Below are 19,014 nucleotides of genomic sequence, written 5' to 3' on the forward strand. Positions count from 1 at the left end.
CTATTTGCACATTTCACAGCCAACATTCGACAAGCAAAGTCAGGGGAGAACCCAGCAGTAAAATTGCAAATTGCCGGCAAGTGATGTCTCACTTAACACCCCCCCTCCTGTGGAACATAGCAATGGAATTGGTGATCCCAGTTGTGGTCACTGTGCAGGACTACTTGTATACACACACATCTGTAGTTCTACAATGTCCCCAAAAGTCCCTAAGTTTTTATTAGCTTTTGGTAGGCCATGACAATAAGGGCTGTGATCTGGGTCATCCTTGGGGTGGAGCTGCTCCATAAAAGGGGAACTGCCACTCAGAATATTTCCCTTTAGCCCGTCTCTCAGCACACCTTTGGCAGGAGGGGACTCTTAAGAGGTGCTCTGCCATCTAGGCAGTGATTATTTCGGATGATAGTCTTAGATATCCAGGCCCTGAGCCATATAAATCTATATAGGTAATAATCTACATCTTGAAGTACATTCAGAAACACGCTGGCAACAGGTACTGCTCCTCCTGTAGTGATGTAACATGGCAGTACAAGTAGTCCTCAATTTATGACAATTCATTTAGTGATGATTCAAAGTCACACTGGCACTGAAAAAAGAGACTATAGGTAATCCTCGATTTACAACAGTTCACTTAGTGACCGTGCAAAGTTACAACGGCACTGAAAAAAGTGACTTATGACCGTTTTTCACACGGCCTTTGCAACATCCCCATGATCATGTGATCAAAATCCAGATGTTTGGCAACTGGTTCCTATTTCTGACGATTGCTGCCTCCTAGGATCAGGTGATCCACCTTTTGCGATCTTCCGACAAGCAAAGACAATCAGAAACCCTGATTCACTTAACAACCGGGCTTCTAATTTAACAACTGCAGCGATTCACTTAACAACTGTGACAAGAAAGGTCGTAAAATGGGGCGAAACTCGCTTAACAAAATATCTCACGTAACAGCAGAAATGATGGGCTCAATCGTAAGTCAAGGACGACCTGTAATAACCAGTTTTCACAGTTACAACCGTTGTAGCAACCCACTTGGTCAAGTTATCCAACTTTGGGTGCCTGGCGAACTGTATTTACGACAGCCGTGCTGTCCCAGGGTCATGTGATCTCCATCTGTAACCTTCCCAGCCAGCCTCTGAGAAGCAAAGTCAATGAGGGAAGCAGATCCGCTTAACCACCACACAATTCAATTAACAACCAGTGGTGGGTTGCACCCCAATTCGGACCGGTTCTATAGAACCGGTAGTAAAACCAGCGGGAGGCTCCTGCCACTGACCCAAACATCATCAAAACTCTTCTGCGCATGCGCGAGCGGAGCAAGTACGCACGAGCGGGCACGATGCGAACCGGTAGTAAAGGTAAGTAGAACCCACCCCTGTTAACGACCGTGGTAAAAAGGTCACAAAGTGAGGGGAAAATTCTCTTAACAACTGCCTTTCTTAGCAACAGAAACGTTGGCTCAAACGTGGTCGTAAGTCGAGGACGACCTGGTAGTTAGAAGCTCCGATGCGCTTAGAGCCCAGAGGAGGGGGGGTTCCCCTCCCCCCGCCCAAACTCCTTTGAAGGAAACGGCGCCTATCGCGGCTGCCTCTCTAATTCCCCGAAGCGCCTAAAGGACTTGCGCAAACAGCACCCCCCACACCGGCAGCACTTCCGCGATGGGTCCACCTTCAAATTACAAACCGCTTTTTGTGTGCGTGTGCAAAGACCCAGCCGCGCGCTCTGTTTGCCGCGGTGGGGGGGCGGGGGCGGGAGAGCAGTTACCGCCCCCCGGGAGCCGAGAAGAAAAGAGATGAAAGGCTGGAAGCTCGTCGGGGGCGGGTCCAGCTATGCAGATGTGAGGGCTCGCGCTTTGACGGCTCAGATACGCCGCCAGGAGCCGGTTGTTAAAGTCGCTTTCAGTCGAGGTGGAGCCGGTCCGACGACGACTGTTAACAGGCGGTTTCGGAGCGCGGGAAGCGAGCCCTCCCCTTCAAGGACCGTCGGGTCGCCTCAGAACGCCTCTCGCTTTCCACACGGTATTGTGACACGGACAATTCCCCCGCGGGGAAATATGGCGAGTGTCAGAAATGGAATCGGAGGGTCGAATGGTGGCGGCGGCGACGAGGTAAGTCGCCTCGGGGGAAGGAAAGGTCGGTTGAGTTTGGCGGGATATTTTTTTGGAGGGGGGGGGGAGAAGCGGCAACCGGGCGTCGCGTGCATAGGCGCGTGAAGCGCTTCTCCAGCCCAGAGTGATACCCTCACTGGGAGGTGGGGGGTCGGTTAAGTGGTCAGAGAGTAGCTCAGGCTCCTCTTCCCGGTCCCCAGTGGGTTGCGCCGAAGGGCTCCTGTCTGATGTGGGGGCAGATGCGGATGGAGGCGGCAGGCCTGGAGCCTTTTCCTCCTTCGGGACGCCTCGGTGACAGAGCAAGCGCCTGGCTTCCTGGTATCCAACAGGTGCTGCTGACTTTCCAGGAGGAGGAGAAGGTAGGTGTGTGTGCTGGTACTTGGTCGTGTTTAAACCAATTGGATAGGTTTCTGCTGTCAGGTGGCATTTGAGCACTTGGTATTTTTAACAGCACACCTAGGTTGTGCTGGGTTAACCTCCCCCCTACATATACACAGTATGTACAGGTAATCTTCGATTTGAAACAGTTCGCTTAGTGACTGAAGTTGCAAGGATCCTGAAAAAAGTGACTTATGACTGTTTTTCACAAGAACGGCATCAGCAACATCCCCATGGTCACTTGATCAAAATTCAGATGCTTGGCAACTGGTTCATATTTCTGATGATTGCTGTAGGAGCCTAGGATCCAATGATGCACCTTTTGAGATCTTCTGACAAAGTCAATCGGGAACCCAGATTCTTAACAACTGGGTTACTAATCTAACAACTGCAGTGATTCACTTAACAACTGTGACAAGAAAGGTGGGGCCAAACTCACTTAACAAATGTCTCACTTAAAAACAGAAATTTTGGGCTGAACCATTGTGGTCGTAAGTCGAGGACTACCTGTATTTTTTTTAAATTTGCATTTATATCCCGCCCTTCTCCGAAGACTCAGGGCGGCTTACACTATGTTAGCAATAGTCTTCATTCTATTTGTATATTTATATACAAAGTCAACTTATTGCCCCCAACAATCTGGGTCCTCATTTTACCTACCTTATAAAGCAGGGGTGTCCAAACTTGGTCCCTTTAAGACTTGTGGACTTCAACTCCCAGAGTCCCTCAGCCAGCTGCTGGCTGAGGGACTCTGGGAGTTGAAGTCCACAAGTCTTAAAGGGACCAAGTTTGGACACCCCTGTTATAAAGGATGGAAGGCTGAGTCAACCTTGGGCCTGGTGGGACTAGAACTTGCAGTAATTGCAGGCAGCTGCTGTTAATAACAGACTGCATTAGCAGTCTGAGCCACTCAAGGACCCTTTGTATGAATAAGATAGTTGTGCTGAATTTCAAGTTATAGAGATAACCTATAAGCACACATATCCTTTGCTCATATACAGTATTTTATGCAAAGCAGTTCAGTTTCTTCCTATCCTGGCCCTGGTTCCATCTGTTCAGCGAACATAATAGTATTGGAACCAAGAAAAAAAACGAATCCTTGCTTACAAGTAAGTTCTAACGTCAGTTGTATATATTGAAAGCAGGTTGCTTTTCTTCATAGTGCAAAATATCTGGAAAACTGGAGCTGTAATATTTGATGTGAAGTGGTACATTCCAAAGATAAATCAAACACAACATCTCTTCTTGCAGATTGCTAGTTCAGTTAGCACTTTCTGTGCTTATACAGGTGGTCCTTGACTTTCCATTGCTAAGTAAGATAACTGAATTTTATCCCATTTGATGACCTTTCTTGCCATAGTTGTTAAGTGAATACTGCAATTATGTTAGTAACACGGTTATTAAGTAAATCCGGCTTCCTCATTGATTTTGCTTATCAGAAGCTCATAAAAGGCAATCACATGACCCCAGGACATGGCAACCATCATAAATACATGCCAGTTGCCAAGCATTCAAATGTGGATCATGTGACAATGTAGATGTTGCAAAGGTAAGTCACTTTTTTTTAGTGCTGTTATAATTTTGAACAATCACTAAATGGATGGTTGTAAGTCAAGAATTACCTGTACTGTTTTATACTGGAGTCGTGTTGTTTGAAAACTACCTGTAATGCCCTTTTTTAGGAGGCCATAATGTATTTATTTCCTCCTAGAAATAGGATTGAAACATGCACCATCCTATAGAGAAGGATATATACTCTTGAAGTATATGTATCAACCCAGTTATATATCTTGTAATAATGATTTATTGATGCATACATGCATAACCTGCAGAAATAAATCTTCTGATATACATAGACATAATGATCTACTATAGCATAGGTGTTCAACCTTTTGGCTTTCTTGGGCTGTATTGAGTGAAGAGGAATTGTCTTGGGCTGTATATAAAATATATAATATAGTTAATGTATATAAATCACATAATATTAAACATTTACAATGGGGCAGCATTACTAGCAGTCCAGGGCCAAATGCGGCCTTTAAGCTGCAGGTTAGACATGCCTGACCTACAACAAGAAAATAAGAGGAAATGGAATCGTTCTTTTAGATGTTTCATAAAACAATCCAGATGTTTTGTTCATTTTGAGGAAAATTGGGTTAAACACATTATCAGTAGTATCCCAAACAGCCCTTACTCTTTGACTAGAGTTCAAGGGTGACTTTTTCTTTCAGATGCTGATGGGCATTTTATGGAAATGTTCAGAGTTCACTTTTATTATTGCCCATTTTTAGAGGATGGGTATAATTCTGACTGGTTTTGACAATAACTGTACATAGAAAAAATATTCTTAGAAGAAGTATATTGCATTAGACAAAGATAATGTTGATACATCATTTCAGAATATAAAGAGAGCCAAACAGGACTGCTATTTTTAAATGTATTGGTTTTGCCAGAAAATGTAACTTACTCTGTACCATATTCTCTGAGAAACAACATAAACTTCATTTCATCTGGTGTCATCTATGGACAAATTTATGAGGCTATAGCTTTGTGTAGAAGCTTTTTCCAACTTTCCTCAGTCTTAATTCTACTTTTATATCTCTCTGTGGGAACCAGTTTGGTGTAATGATTAAGGTCAACACCTTGAAATCAGGAGACTGTGAGTTCTAATGATGCCTTAAGTATGAAAGCCGACTGAGTGACTTTGGATTAGTCACTATCAGCCCAACCTACCTGACAGGGTGGTTGTTGTTGGGAAAATAAGAGAAAGAAGGACTATTACCCAGGGGTGAAATGCTCCCGGTTCGGACTGGATTGGGCGATCTGGTAGCGATGGGGGCGGGTAGTTTGGAGAACCGGTAGCAAAAATCCCTGGCCTCCCTGCCCATGCCCACCCAATTGCCCGGTCCCCACTTGCCTATTTGGCAGCTTGCTGCTTCTTTCAGGCTTGCTCGCTGCTTTGCTTTGCTTCAGCTGCTGCAATCAATTGCATCAGCTAACAACTCAATCTTCCTGCCTGCAATCCATCTCATCGGTGAGCAACTCAATCTGCCTACCTTGTCCCTTCATTGGGTAAGTAAATGGGGGGGAGCTTTCAAAAAATAGTTAATTGGATTTTTTTTTTAAGGAGTTTTATTTTTTTTAGACATAGCAATTTAAAGTTAAGTTTTAAATTTAGTTGCTTTTATCTAAAATATAAATAAAATAAAATAAATAAAATATTTCTGCAGCTTTCTGAGATTTGGTGTGTTTCTGTAGTGTTTCACTCTAACTACACAAACACATAAAATCTCACAAAGCTGTATGTGGCATTTTGTGTATGTGTGTATGAATCAGTTGTGTTGTGTTTTGTGTGTGTGTAAAGTGTGAAAGTTGGGTTTTGAGCTTTTTGTGGCTGTGTGAGATTCCTGCTTGTTGCAGGGGCCATTTTGGGTGACGTGCAGCTGCTTTTACATTGTGTGTGAGTCTGTTGTGTTGTGTGCGTTGTGTGTGTGTAAAGTGTGAAAATTGGTTTTTGGTACCTTTTATTTTATGTACTTTGTTATTTTTATTATTTATTGTTATTGGCCATGTCCATCCGGTCACCTGACCACCAAGCCACGCCCACCAATTAAGCCACGCCCATAGAATCTGTAGGGAAAATTTTTAGATTTCACCCCTGTTATTACCCTGTTTCCCCCAAAATAAGACATCCCCTGATAATAAGCCCAATCAGGCTTCTGAACACATGGCAATAAGGCCAAGCGCTTATTTCAGGGTTCAAAGAAATATAAGACGGGGTCTTATTTTTGGAAAAACACAGTATATATTGCTAAATGTCTATGGAGATTCTCAGTAACCCAGATCATGGTTGTCCCAAAAGTGCTTTTTCAACAGGCAACTGAAGTTTCTAGTTTTTCTTTGAAGACATTTTGCTTCTCATCCAAGAAGCTTCTTCAATGAGAAGCGAAAGAAGAAGAAGCTTCTTGGATGAGAAGTGAAACATCTTCAAAGAAAAAACAAAGTCCAGTTGCCTCTTGAAAAAGCATCTTAGGGACGACATTATGTATGTACATCACCTTGAGTTATCTATAAAATAATAAAGGTGTGATAAAAATCTAATAAATACAGCTAGGGTAACTAATAATGAAACTTGAATCTGTCTTAACTTAGTTTGCGGTGGGATGTAGTGAAGGTGTTCTAAAGCACAACTTAAGCAGGAGAAATAAATTCTGTTTTTTTTCTCTGAAAGAATTGGTGAAGGAAGATTTTAAGTTAACGTTTTCAGCTATGTGTTAACTGAGATACTATAATTCCAAAGTTTTTGCCTCATGTTTCCCAGTCTTTTTGGAATCCTTCTATTCAAGGCTTCAGGTAATCATATTTTCCTATTTCGTATGAGCTGTTATTAACTGTGGTTAACTCATATATTAACATTTTTTCAAAATTCCAACTGGTATTGGAACTCATTCCAAACCTGTAAGTCATGACTTATTGCTTGATCAAAATCAGGAAATGTTGTGAAAGAAAGTTTTATATACTTCGACTGACAGAAAGCTAAAATAAACAGGCAGAAGATTTATTTCAGATTATGGCCTTATTCTGAGATAGATCCATGCATAAAGTCATGTATAGGTTATATCTCCTTAGTATCTAGTTTAATTCCTGGTTCAAAGTTAAACTCTATATTCTAACATAAAAAGAAGACCAGTAGTGGACTAAATATACTAACTTAAGGGGTCCATCTAGCAGCTGCTAGAATTACTACAAATATACTGAACTGTATGGATCTGTGCTTCTTTGCAAGATTAGTTTGTCGTTTTGTACATGGGCGTTTTGTGAATGGGAGGCGTGAGGTAACAGTAAGCGGTCCCGTAAGTACCCAGGCCCTAAGCCATGGAGCGCTTTAAAGGTAGTAACCAAAACCTTAAAGTGCACCCGAAAGACCACAGGCAGCCAGTGCAGCCTGCGCAGGAGTGGTGTTACATGGGAGCCGCGTGCGGCTCCCTCTATCACCCGCGCAGCTGCATTCTGAACTAACTGAAGCCTCCGAGTGCACTTCAAGGGGAGCCCCATGTAGAGAGCATTGCAATAATCCAAGCGAGAGGTAACAAGAGCATGAGTGACTGTGCATAAGGCATCCCAGTCAAGGAAGGGGCGCAACTGGCGAACCAGGCGAACCTGGTGAAAAGCTCTCCTGGAGACGGCCGTCAAATGATCTTCAAACGACAGCCGTCCATCCAGGAGAACACCCAAGTTGCACACCCTTTCCATTGGGGCCAGTGACTCGCCCTGCAGCTGACTGTACCGGGGTGCCGGCATCCACAGCCACTCCATCTTGGAGGGATTGAGCTTGAGCCTGTTTCTCCCCATCCAGACCCGTACGGCTTCTAAAGCACCGGGACAGCACTTCAACAGGTTTGTTGGGGTGGCCCAGGGTGGAGAAGTACAGCTGCGTGTCGTCAGCATACAGTTGGTATCTCAGCCCAAAGCCACTGATGATGTCGCCCAGCGGCTTCATATAGATGTTGAACAGGAGAGGCGAGAGAATCGACCCCTGTGGCACCCCACAAATAAGGCGCCTCGCGGTTGATCTCTGCCCCCCTGTCAACACCGTCTGCGACCGGTCAGAGAGATAGGAGGAGAACCACCGGTAAATGGTGCCTCCCACTCCCAAGCTCTCCAACCGGTGCAGCAAGATACCATGGTCGATGGTATCAAAAGCCGCTGAGAGATCTAATAGGACCAGTGCAGAGGAACAACCCCTGTCTCTGGCCCTCCAGAGATCATCCACCAACGCGACCAAAGCTGTCTCCGTACTATATCTGGGCCGGAAGCCAGACTGGAACGGGTCTAGCAAACATAAATACAAATAAAAAATACATACACAGAACAGATTATGCTTTATGAGAAAAAAGATGTGTTTTGTGTTGGATATAATTTTAGTGCTAATCCCCAAACCCCAAAGCTCACTTTTGCAAAAATATTTATTTTAGCATAAACTCTCACAGAGATAATATAACTGAAGTTGCACAACTCATTGAGCACTGCAGTGGTATTGGGTTGCTTAGCATTTATTTTCAGGTTTATTTAAGGGTATCATGTAATCTTTTATTTTCCACTGTAAGGATACTATTGTTCATGACCTTATATAACTTAATATGCACCTGGAATATAACTGAAAGAAAAGTAATTCAGGAATAGTTATCTGATCAGGGAAAAACATGACCTGAAAATCATTAACCGTGCCTTTCTCATCTTCAGACAGTCTGTAACTGTGTTGCAGTATAGACATATAGTTAAATGTATCCACTATATATATAAATATCTTTGCATGGACATAGGACTGAAGTATATAAAGTGTTCCTATAATGGAAATGTTATCGTTCAGACAGATTTCAAAACTGCATTTGGTCTAAAATGCTCTTTTGGTGGGGATGGGACGGGGACTATAACATTTTCCCAAGACTGTTTTTCCCATCAAGGTATTTCCACCTTTCCACAAAAGTAACAAGTTTGATGAGTAGTGGCATCTGACAACATATTATTCCCCCAAGTTCCCTGGGAAACTGCAGTTCTCAATACTTACTGTGAAGTTTTCTGCATCTGGCTAGATTTTACCATCTTAATTGATCTTGACTCATCTGGCAGATAATGATACCTAAGTAAACATAAAGCTGCTTGTTTTAATTTCCTAGAGAATAATATAAACTTACAGTAATTTCATAGAGAATAATATAAACTTACAGTACACAGTTTCTTTTTTTAACAGTCGTGTTGCTGATATTATTTTCTGAACTAATCCTATTGCAGAAACATTTGAAATTAACTAATGCAGAGGTGTCAAACTCACGTCACGTTGTTATCACGTGACGTATCACAACTTATTTCCCCTTCGCTAAACTAAGGGTAGGCATGGCCATTGTGTGATGTATTCGGCCCGCAGGCCACGAATTTGACACCCCTGAACTAACGTATCATTCCCTGCAGAAGTTTTAGATTATTATCAGTATAAAGTTTTATACAAGGGTAGAACTTTGGGAAAATATAAAGTAAAATATTAATAAGGATTAATTTATCAAAGTTTGAAGTTTTGTGATTTCTGAATGACTGTGGATTACTTACAATTAAAATAGACCAAACATAAAAATAACAACCAACCTGAGGAGTGAAGTAGGACCAATAAGCAGCCAGCCCTTACTGTACACTGAAACAAAAAAACCACATAATTACCCTGTTGATTTTACTGCTGTTATTTAATGTTTTATACACACACACACACACACACATACATATACACACACATACACACACGTGTAACAAGCTGAATTTTACATACTATTTAAAGTCCAGAATTCTCAAGAGGCTCATCTTTTCTGTAGACCTTAGTTGCCCTTTAGTGGATAATTTAATTTTGTTATCATAAATGATGTGATGCAATTTAACTGCATACACATTTTTAACTTTTAGGTATCAAATATAAATCAAAACTAAAAAGCTTTGAAGTTGGCATTTGTTATAAAATAATGTTTTTGTGTTTGGCTGCGTAATTCTTCTAAAAGCATGTTTTTTATTTTAAGAAACTATTTATGAAATAGTTATCAAAAACTTAAAAATACAAATGGCCATTGCTATGAGCTGACAACAAATCAACATGCCACAATGGTTTTTGATGGAAAATATACATTTTTAGCTGTAACATTGCAGCTTAGTCATGATCTGCCAATTTTTAAAAATACTTTAGATTGACTGCCATTACTAATTACAGGTTCCATAAACCCCTAAAGCACATGTGATAGAGAATAAAGTGGCATACCTGCTGATTAATTGATCTTTCTGTTTTGTGTGTTAGGTTTTTCACTCATACTGAGTACCATATTCAAACAATTGATTGTATTATCAAATAATATATGTCAATTTTATTTTGAATTTGTGCTGGAAAGGTATGTTAGAGACATAAAATCACCAACTTGGTAAATGGTGACAAGCATTGAAATAATTTACTGAATTTATTGAATTTGTTAAACTGAGCTCCAAAAAATCTCTGGATGGCATACAATACAGGTAGTAATGTACCTCAACTTGCAACACTTCATTTAATAAATGTTTGAAGTTACAATGGCACTGAAAAAAGTGAAATGAGTGTTTTTCATGCTTACTACCGTTGCAGGATCTCCATGGTCATGTGATCAAAATTCAGACATTTGGCAAATTACTCATATTTATGATGGTTGCAGTATTCTGGGTACATGTGATCTCCTTTTGGGACCTTCTGAGAAGCAAAATCAATGGGAAAGCCAGATTCATTTAACAGCTGTATTACTAATTTAACAAGTGCAGTGATTCACTTAACAACTTTGGCAAAAAAGGTTGTAAAATAGGCAAAGCTCATTTAATAAATGTCTCCTTTAGCAACAGAAATTATGGGCTCAATTGTGACCGTAAATTGAGGACTGCCTGTACTTATGATAAAAACAGTGGGAAGATATTATGCTACATCGAGAATCTGTTGCCACATAAACTTTCCAGATGCCTAAACTAGCAGAATTTTTATATATATGTACGTACTACAATGTTTCAATATAAGCAGTAGAGCATCTTGGGGAAAGGTACCAAGTGGCTCATGCTTACAGAGGTTTCTTCATAAAAAGAACTGGCTTTTATAAAACCTATATATCAGTGTATTCAAACTAGAGTATTGGGCATTCATTCAAACACTATGATGAGGAATTTCACCCAAAAAATGTGATTTGGAAACCAGTCATCAATTCGCATGGATTTGTATATATTACTGCTGAACTTTTTAACTCTCTCCTTGGCAGTATTGAGGTCTGGAATTAGGCCAATAGTACTAAGAATCTTAAAAGTTAGGTTTAAAAAGATACAAAGGGGAAAGAAGGAATTATTCAACCGCTTATTCAATCAGATTCATTGTGATGGGTCTATGTAGAGGTTTTCCATTACATTTACACAGTGGATTGATAATAAAGGGTAGAGTTTTCTAGGAAAAACAATGCAAAAAAAAGGAAGTTATATTAGCCTGAAAAACCATTCTTAGCCATTTTCCATTCTGAGCATTAAATATTTTCTATTTTTGAGCACAACATTGAGGTATTTGACCAGAATAGGGGCAGGAAAATTATTCTGAAAAATATCAAGATTCAGCTAAACCCTAGAAGCTGTCAAGACGTCACATGATTTGCCTAAAAGCCAACAAATGTTGAGTTTAAGAAAAAAACTCTTTGAAATGAATGTGATTTCTGATATTTCCCATGGGTTGCATTTCCTTTCTCCTTGCTTAAACAACCTTTAGCGGAAACTGACAAAAAATATAGTAATTAGCAGTCATGTAACTGGGGGGCATTGCAACTAGTGAATCCCAAAATGTTGAACACATGACCATGGGAAGTGATATTATGCTTTGACAACAAATCTTAAGTAACCTTTTAGAGGTCCATTATAAGTTCAAACAGTCATTAAGCAAATGGTTATTAGAGGATTACCTGTATGAGGTTCCAGTGAATTCCATGAAAATACAAACTATATCCAACCTTGCTTAACTTTTAAAATTCAGCCACTCTCCTTGAACTTAAAAATAATAACACTGTTCTAAAAAAAACCCACCCTAAAATACTAAATGATCCAGTCTCTTGGAAAATATTATTTAAACGGGTATCACTGCATCTTTCAGTATTTCCGTAAATAGACTGCCTTTTCTTGCATTTGCAAAGTAACTGTGTATTCCTAGAAAAATAACTATTTGAATTAAATATCAAAATTTCATATAATATAAAACACACCATACAACAAAACTGAATGAAATCTTAAAAGATAAATTTTATGCTAATTGCTTTATATCACAAAACATAATCCAACATTTCCTTTCAACTAAGACTTTTGAACAATATATTATAAGCTTCTTTGAGATTTCTGCAGATTTATTAATTAATAAGAATATGTTCTTTTTGATACAGCTGCCATAGCAATGAATAAGTTAAGGTTACATTAATTCAGAGAAACATATGCAATACAATGGACAATTGAACAAACTGTGTAGCATTGATTCAGCTATGCCTTCCATTAGGGAGCACACTCAATATGGAAAGGAGCAAATTTGTCACAACTATTGTTGATAGAATATTAAGAGTAAATGCTCTTCTTTGAATGGTGGAGGGGATGTTGGGGTCAGGTTCACTCTGAAATGCCAAGTTTTGGAAGTTCTAAGGAGGAAGATGTAATGGAAAATATGGTGTAGGAAAGAGAAAACGACTTAAAGGTATTTGCCAATCCATAGAAATTGGCTATATTATTGCCAGAATAAAATGGAAAAGTGTAATTGTAACAGCAAAAACATTTTGGAATCAGTTCACTAATTGCTCATGTGCAAGTTCCAAGCCAAGCTAAAGTAGAACAAAGCCAATTTATCTTCCACAATATGCTCTTCAGGATTCTTCATCATTTTCAAGGAGAATATTAGGAGTTTCTTTGCAGTCCTGAACCTCATTAATAGGGGACCTGATTGCCCCTTTTATCTTAAATATCAACTGTTTTAGTTTGCCCACCTATGCTTTTAGGGTTAGGATTAAGGTTAGGGTGAAGGAGAAATGAAACTGAAGAAAGAAAAATGTGGCAAAAATGCTACCTTAAAAAGAGCTGAATATTTTTCATCGGTAACTATTTCAGAATGATAGCAAGGAAACATAAATGAAAAAAAAAGAGTAATTTTATTCTTCATTCAGGTGATATTATTTTATTCTTACCACAGACCTATGAAATGGATCAATCTAAAAAATAGCTCAAATGGTCACTTCTTCAGATCAAGAATTTTGATACAAAGTGGAATAAATCTTTCTATTCCATTTGGAAACAAAAAAGTGATACAGTAACATAATTTTATCTAATTCAATAGTCTCCTCGTAGTCAGCAATAATTCCTAGAACTCCAAGATGTTGACCATCCCACCTCTCAATTCTGGGAATGTAATTTAAAATATCTGTAAGGCACCATATTGGGGAAGATTGCTCCAAAAATATTTTAAAGGTGGAATCTGGTTGCTAGAGATCAGCTTGTCAATTGCATACTATCTCATGATGCAAAGAAGCTTTCATGCTGATGTAATTAGCCATTAGGGGGTTTTCTTTGGTACACTGAAAGCAGCTTGACATAAAATAATTAGAAGCTATAGAGAACTGGCTGAAATTGACTCTGTTAGTATCTGTGGACAGCTCTTAAAGAATATTTTTAAACTTTGGAAGATAGACAAATGTAAAGAAAGTTCTACATAGTGTGATTTAAATACAATATATGACATTTCAAAATTTCTAATAATAACATCTCAAAGAATAAAACTAGACTATATTTTATTATTTTAGTAAAAATAAAAAAGTAGTAGAGCTGAGCTGGTCTTATAAGGGAGATGCTATTCGATCATTATAGATCAAAAATCCCAATAGAAATATCAGCGAAAAAAACCAAATACAAGGAATATTGTGTGATACTGGTTTTAAGAGTACCGTAAACAGAATTACAATATAAAGTTTCTCAGTTATTTGTCTGGCTGCTTTTTTTAGGATATTTGGTTTTTCTTCATGTTAAACTTTTCACAGCCACTTACCGTAGTTTTGTCGGGATTGAGGCTGTTTCTTCCTATCCAAGTCCGCACAATCTCCAGGAAGTGGGACATGACCTTAGCAGCATCATTTGGTTGGCCTAGGCTTTAGTTCCTTCGCTGAGTATCATCTGCATGCTGATAACCTTATCCAGCAGCTTAATATAAAGATTAAGTGAAGTGAGATCATTGAGCCCTATAATACCCCATAAATCAGGGGTCCCCTATCCCCAGTTCATGCCAGCAACCGGGTCACACAAACAAGCAATGCCCCATCCACAGGATGCAGGTAGCATGTGAAATCATGCACCCTCTGGTCTGTGAAAAAAACCTCTGTCCATGGAACCAGTCACCCCTGCTTGGCCATCAGCACACCCTTCTGTGCCTGCAGCCGCCACTCCCTGTCCAGCCACATTTGTATTGTGGCAGCCACTTACCTACTCACTGGCTTGCTTGCAAGCCACCCAAGACTTGTAACTTGATGCTGGCTTCCTCATTGACTTTGTTTGTTGGAAACAGGCAAGAAGTCACAAGGAGCTCCTAATTTAACAGTGGGGTTTGCTGGGATTATCATCAGTAGGCAATGTAGTCATTGTGTGATTTATGACTGGATTATTTAACGATGTAAATTCTGATCCCAATTATTGGTGTTAAGCACTTTTAAAGATTCCACCCATAATTTCCAATAGAAATTTGTTCCCAAATTTTAAAGTACAGTTCTTCCATAAAGTTAAATGTTCATGGGCCTCAGTATCAAAACCCAATATGTGATTCAACAAGGCTGGAATATGCCTAGCTGCTTGTAATCCTGGAAACAAAACACACATTGTACTATATGTCAATATGTCAACCCAGCAATTCCCATAATCTAATGGAAATAAAACTTTCCAGCAAGGTTCACAAAGCCTGATACTCTGCTAAATTATTCCAATGAGATGTAGTCAATAAAATATTCCACTGACATTTTTGAAAACCTGGTAAATTAACCCCTGCCTCCAAAATCATTTCACTTTAGTTAATGAAATGCTAGGTGTCTATTTTTCCTTATAATTTCTTCAAAAATCTATCTGTCTGAACAAAAAAATTTGGGTTTAACAATTGAATATCTCTCAAAACATAAATCAATGATGAACTGATGTTTATTTTATAACAAATAAAATGGGGTTGAGGAGGAGGCCCAAACCCTGTGAGTATCTGGTAGGGGGCAAAAAGTGCTGTGGGGACCCAGTGGGGGAAAAGACCTGAAAAAAAAACCTGGGGGGGGAGAGGACCCAAGGATTATGGGGATCCCAAGAGGCGGAAAATGGAGCATGGGGTGTCTCAGGGTATGGGATAAGACTTGGGGGGGGTCGGGGCAGGTGGACCTCAATCAGTGCTAGATCTCTCAGAGCCTTCCTCACCCTTGAGGCACCCATTCTTTGCTTAATGACTACATTAGGGAGAGCAGGGGTTGTGGGCCATAATGGGCAGGCTGCATTATGGTTATAGGTTGAAGACTACCTGTACATTAGCATATAAATTTATTTAAACTTAAAATTGAAGTGTAAATTATATTGATTTTTTGTTTTTAAGTTTGATGAATTTGATTGGAAAAGTCTAGCAGTTTTGAAGAAATTGTGAGGATGAAATTTATTTATTTTATTTTATTTATTTTGTCACAACATCATACAAAAAGATTATATAGTCTATACACATATAAACATATATAGGAAGAAGAAAAGAAAAACAATAGGACAGGAACGGTAGGCACGTTTGTGCGCTTATGCACGCCCCTTATGGTCCTCTTAGGAATGGGGTGAGGTCAATAGTAGAAAGTTTTTGGTTAAAGCTTTTAGGATTATGGGAAGAGACCACAGAGTCAGGTAAAGTATTCCAAGCACTGATGATTCTGTTGCAGAAGTCATATTTTCTGCAATCTAGATTAAAGCGGTTTACATTAAGTTTAAATCTATTGGTTGCCCTTGTATTATTGCAATTAAAGCTGAAGTAGTCTTTGACAGGAAGGACATTACAATAGATGATTCTGTGAGTTAAACTTAGGTCTTGTCAAGGCGACGGAGTTCCAAGTTTTCTAAGTCTAGGATTTCAAGTCTGGTGGGATAAGGTATTTTGTTGTTTTCAGAGGAATGGAGAACTCTTCTTGTAAAATATTTCTGGACACGTTCAATTGTATTGATGTCAGAGATGTGGTGAGGGTTCCAAACAGGTGAGCTGTATTCTAGAATTGGTCTAGCAAATGTTTTATATGCTCTGGTTAGTAGTGTGGTGTTTCTGGAAAAGAAGCTACGCAAAATTAGGTTTACAACTCTTAGAGCTTTTTTTGCTATGTAGTTGCAGTGGGCTTTGGCACTTAGATCATTTGACATGAAGACTCCAAGGTCTTTAACGGGATGGGGGTTGTCTGTAAGGTAATGTCCATCTAGTATGTACTTAGTTTTAGGGTTCTTTTTTCCTATATGTAAGACTGAGCATTTGCTGGTTGAAATTTGGAGCTGCCAATTTTTAGACCAAGCAGTTAGATGGTCAAGGTCGTTTTGAATTATAGAAGTGTTATCTGTGGTGTTAAATAGTTTGACATCGTCAGCAAAGAGAACACAATTACTTGAGATATGGTCACAAAGATCATTAATGTATAGAATAAAGAGTGTTGGTCCAAGGACGCTGCCTTGAGGAACGCCACTCTTGACAGGAACAGGATTTGATAAAGCATTGCCAATTTTGACCACTTGTTGTCTGTTAGACAGAAAAGCAGATATCCATTTGTGGAGGGGTCCTGAGATGCCATAGGATGTTAGTTTAAGGAGAAGTTTATCGTGTACTACTGAGTCAAAAGCTTTGCAGAAGTCTATGTAGATTGCATCTATTGATTTGCCTTGATCTAGATTTGAAGTCCATATGTTTTTGCAGTGGAGAAGTTGTAAGTTACATGATAACTTTTTCCTGAAACCAAATTGTTTGTTGGAGAGTAGGTTGTTAGTTTCTAAGTGTGAGGTAATGGATTGGTTGATGATAGATTCCATGACTTTGCAGGTGACGCAGCAAAGGGAGATCGGTCTGTAGTTTTCGACTAAGCTGGGGTCTCCTTTTTTGAAGATGGGGATGACTGTGGCTAGTGACCAAAGTTTGGGAAGAGAACTGGTAGTGAAAGCTTTATCAAAGATAATACTTAGGGGTTCAGCTATATTAATGGAAAGTTTTTTTAAGAAATATGCACATAGTCCATCAGGTCCAATAGAAAGCGATGGTTTTAAGTTGTGAAGAGCTTTACCAACATTGTCTTCTGTGAAATCTATATGAGTTAAATCATCATAGTCATTGCTGGTTCGTTTGTGGAATGTTGGATATGTGTTATCGGAGTTAACAAAAACTGAGCCAAAGAAAATGTTGAAGAGGTTTGCTTTGACTGTTTCGTCATTGCATTCTTTGTTGTTAGAATCTTTTAGTGGTGGGATGGATCTTGAGTCTTTAAGTTTATTGTTGACAAAATTATAAAAGGCACGATTAGAATTTGTGCGTAGAAGGTTCTCTTCTTGCTTGGTGTGGTAATTTGTGCATTCAGTTTTTATTTGGTTGCATATGTTTCTGTAGCGGTTTCTGAAGTTTGTAACATAGCCTTTTTTGTTTCTTTTCCAGAGGGATTTTTTTTTTGATTGAAGCTTTTTTATTGATATGGGTAGTTTGTTTTTCTTGGACATGGTAGTCGTTCGTGGTACATATAATTTAATGACTCTATTGATTTCAAGTAGGAAGACTCTATAGAGGTCATCAGCGGTTATGCAGGTTGCAAACAGATTTTGCCAGTTCAGAAATGAAAGATCGTTGTTTATAAGGTCGTAATTGGCTTTCTTGAAGTTGTAGTTGGGAGTTCTGTTGTTATGACGATTTAAGTATGGACGTATATTGAGACGAAAATCAATCATGCAGTGGTCACTGTTTGAAAAAGGTTCTTTAATTTGTAGTCCGTAAATTGTGAAGAAATAATCCACAAAAGGTAGTGACTGAATCTGTACTAATGGCTGATATAGAGCCTACAGTAATCAGTCCATCATGCATGGCAACTGCTATAGTAGCAACATGACTCGCTTCTGAGTTCCTATTCTGGATAGTTCTTTCATAAAGCCTTCCAGAATTAAAGTAGCAGCAGGGAGGAGGGCAGCAGCAGTTTTAGATCAGGTTAAGAACTGCTTGGCCATTTACTTCTCTGCATCCCACCAAAGCACTAAAAATTACTATCAGGCTGCCCAGAGGAGCAGAGAAATAATGCAGCTTGTCCAGCAGGCAGCTGGTGCCACATTTATTTATTTATGAAATTTATAAATGCCTCAGTATCAAGGACTTAGTAATGCAATAAAAGCAAAGCATTACCTGATTTTATATTACCACAGCAGACTTTATATGAGAAAGCTTTCCCATTCAGGATGTTCCATACTCCAGAGTAACAATCTACCTAAGAAATCAGAGGACAGGAAAAATGATAGTAAGAAGAATATTTAATGGACATCAATCAATTATATAATCAGTAAAACAATATATAGGTTCCTTTTGTAGCATACTATATAACTTTGCATATAAAATTGATTATAGGCAAAAGTAATTTTTAAGAAATCATAAATTTTGGAAGGGGTGGCTGTTGTGTCCAATGCTATGCTCAATGCAGGAATCCTAATTAAAATATCCCGGACAGCTAAGTTATCTATCATCTACAGATTTAATAAAAAAGAATCTGCCACTTTGTACTTCGATCATCTGATTCAATCTTCAGATGTAATTGACCTCTCAGCAAAAGATAAAAGTTGAGTATGTATTTTACTAATACATAAATGCTAGAGCAGTCGTGACATTTGAATCTATAGCAATACCTAATTTGGTAATGAAGAAAAAGAGTTTGTTAAATAAATCTTTAGGGGTAGGAGTAAGAAACTGAAAACAAGGCATCATGTGA

At 39.1% G+C, this 19,014-nt stretch overlaps 1 protein-coding gene across 4 annotated transcripts in view; it reads left to right on the forward strand.

Moving 5' to 3' along the window:
• The first annotated feature begins 1,766 nt into the window (after positions 1–1,766).
• The window catches only part of TTC39B (tetratricopeptide repeat domain 39B), a 79,665-nt gene continuing 62,417 nt past the window's right edge, over positions 1,767–19,014 (forward strand). For 3 of the 4 annotated variants that reach the window (XM_058171435.1, XM_058171433.1, XM_058171434.1), the window contains exon 1: positions 1,767–2,107. Coding sequence is in view for 3 of the 4 variants with exons in the window: in XM_058171433.1 (XP_058027416.1) it covers positions 1,793–2,107 (315 nt within the window). In the remaining variant the exon portion in view is untranslated. Of the gene's footprint in view, positions 2,108–2,307; positions 2,467–19,014 lie in introns of all 4 variants that reach the window. The other variant, XM_058171432.1, reaches the window with a different exon arrangement.

This window comes from Ahaetulla prasina, chromosome 2 (genome assembly GCF_028640845.1).
Source record: "Ahaetulla prasina isolate Xishuangbanna chromosome 2, ASM2864084v1, whole genome shotgun sequence".
NCBI lineage: Eukaryota > Metazoa > Chordata > Lepidosauria > Squamata > Colubridae > Ahaetulla > Ahaetulla prasina.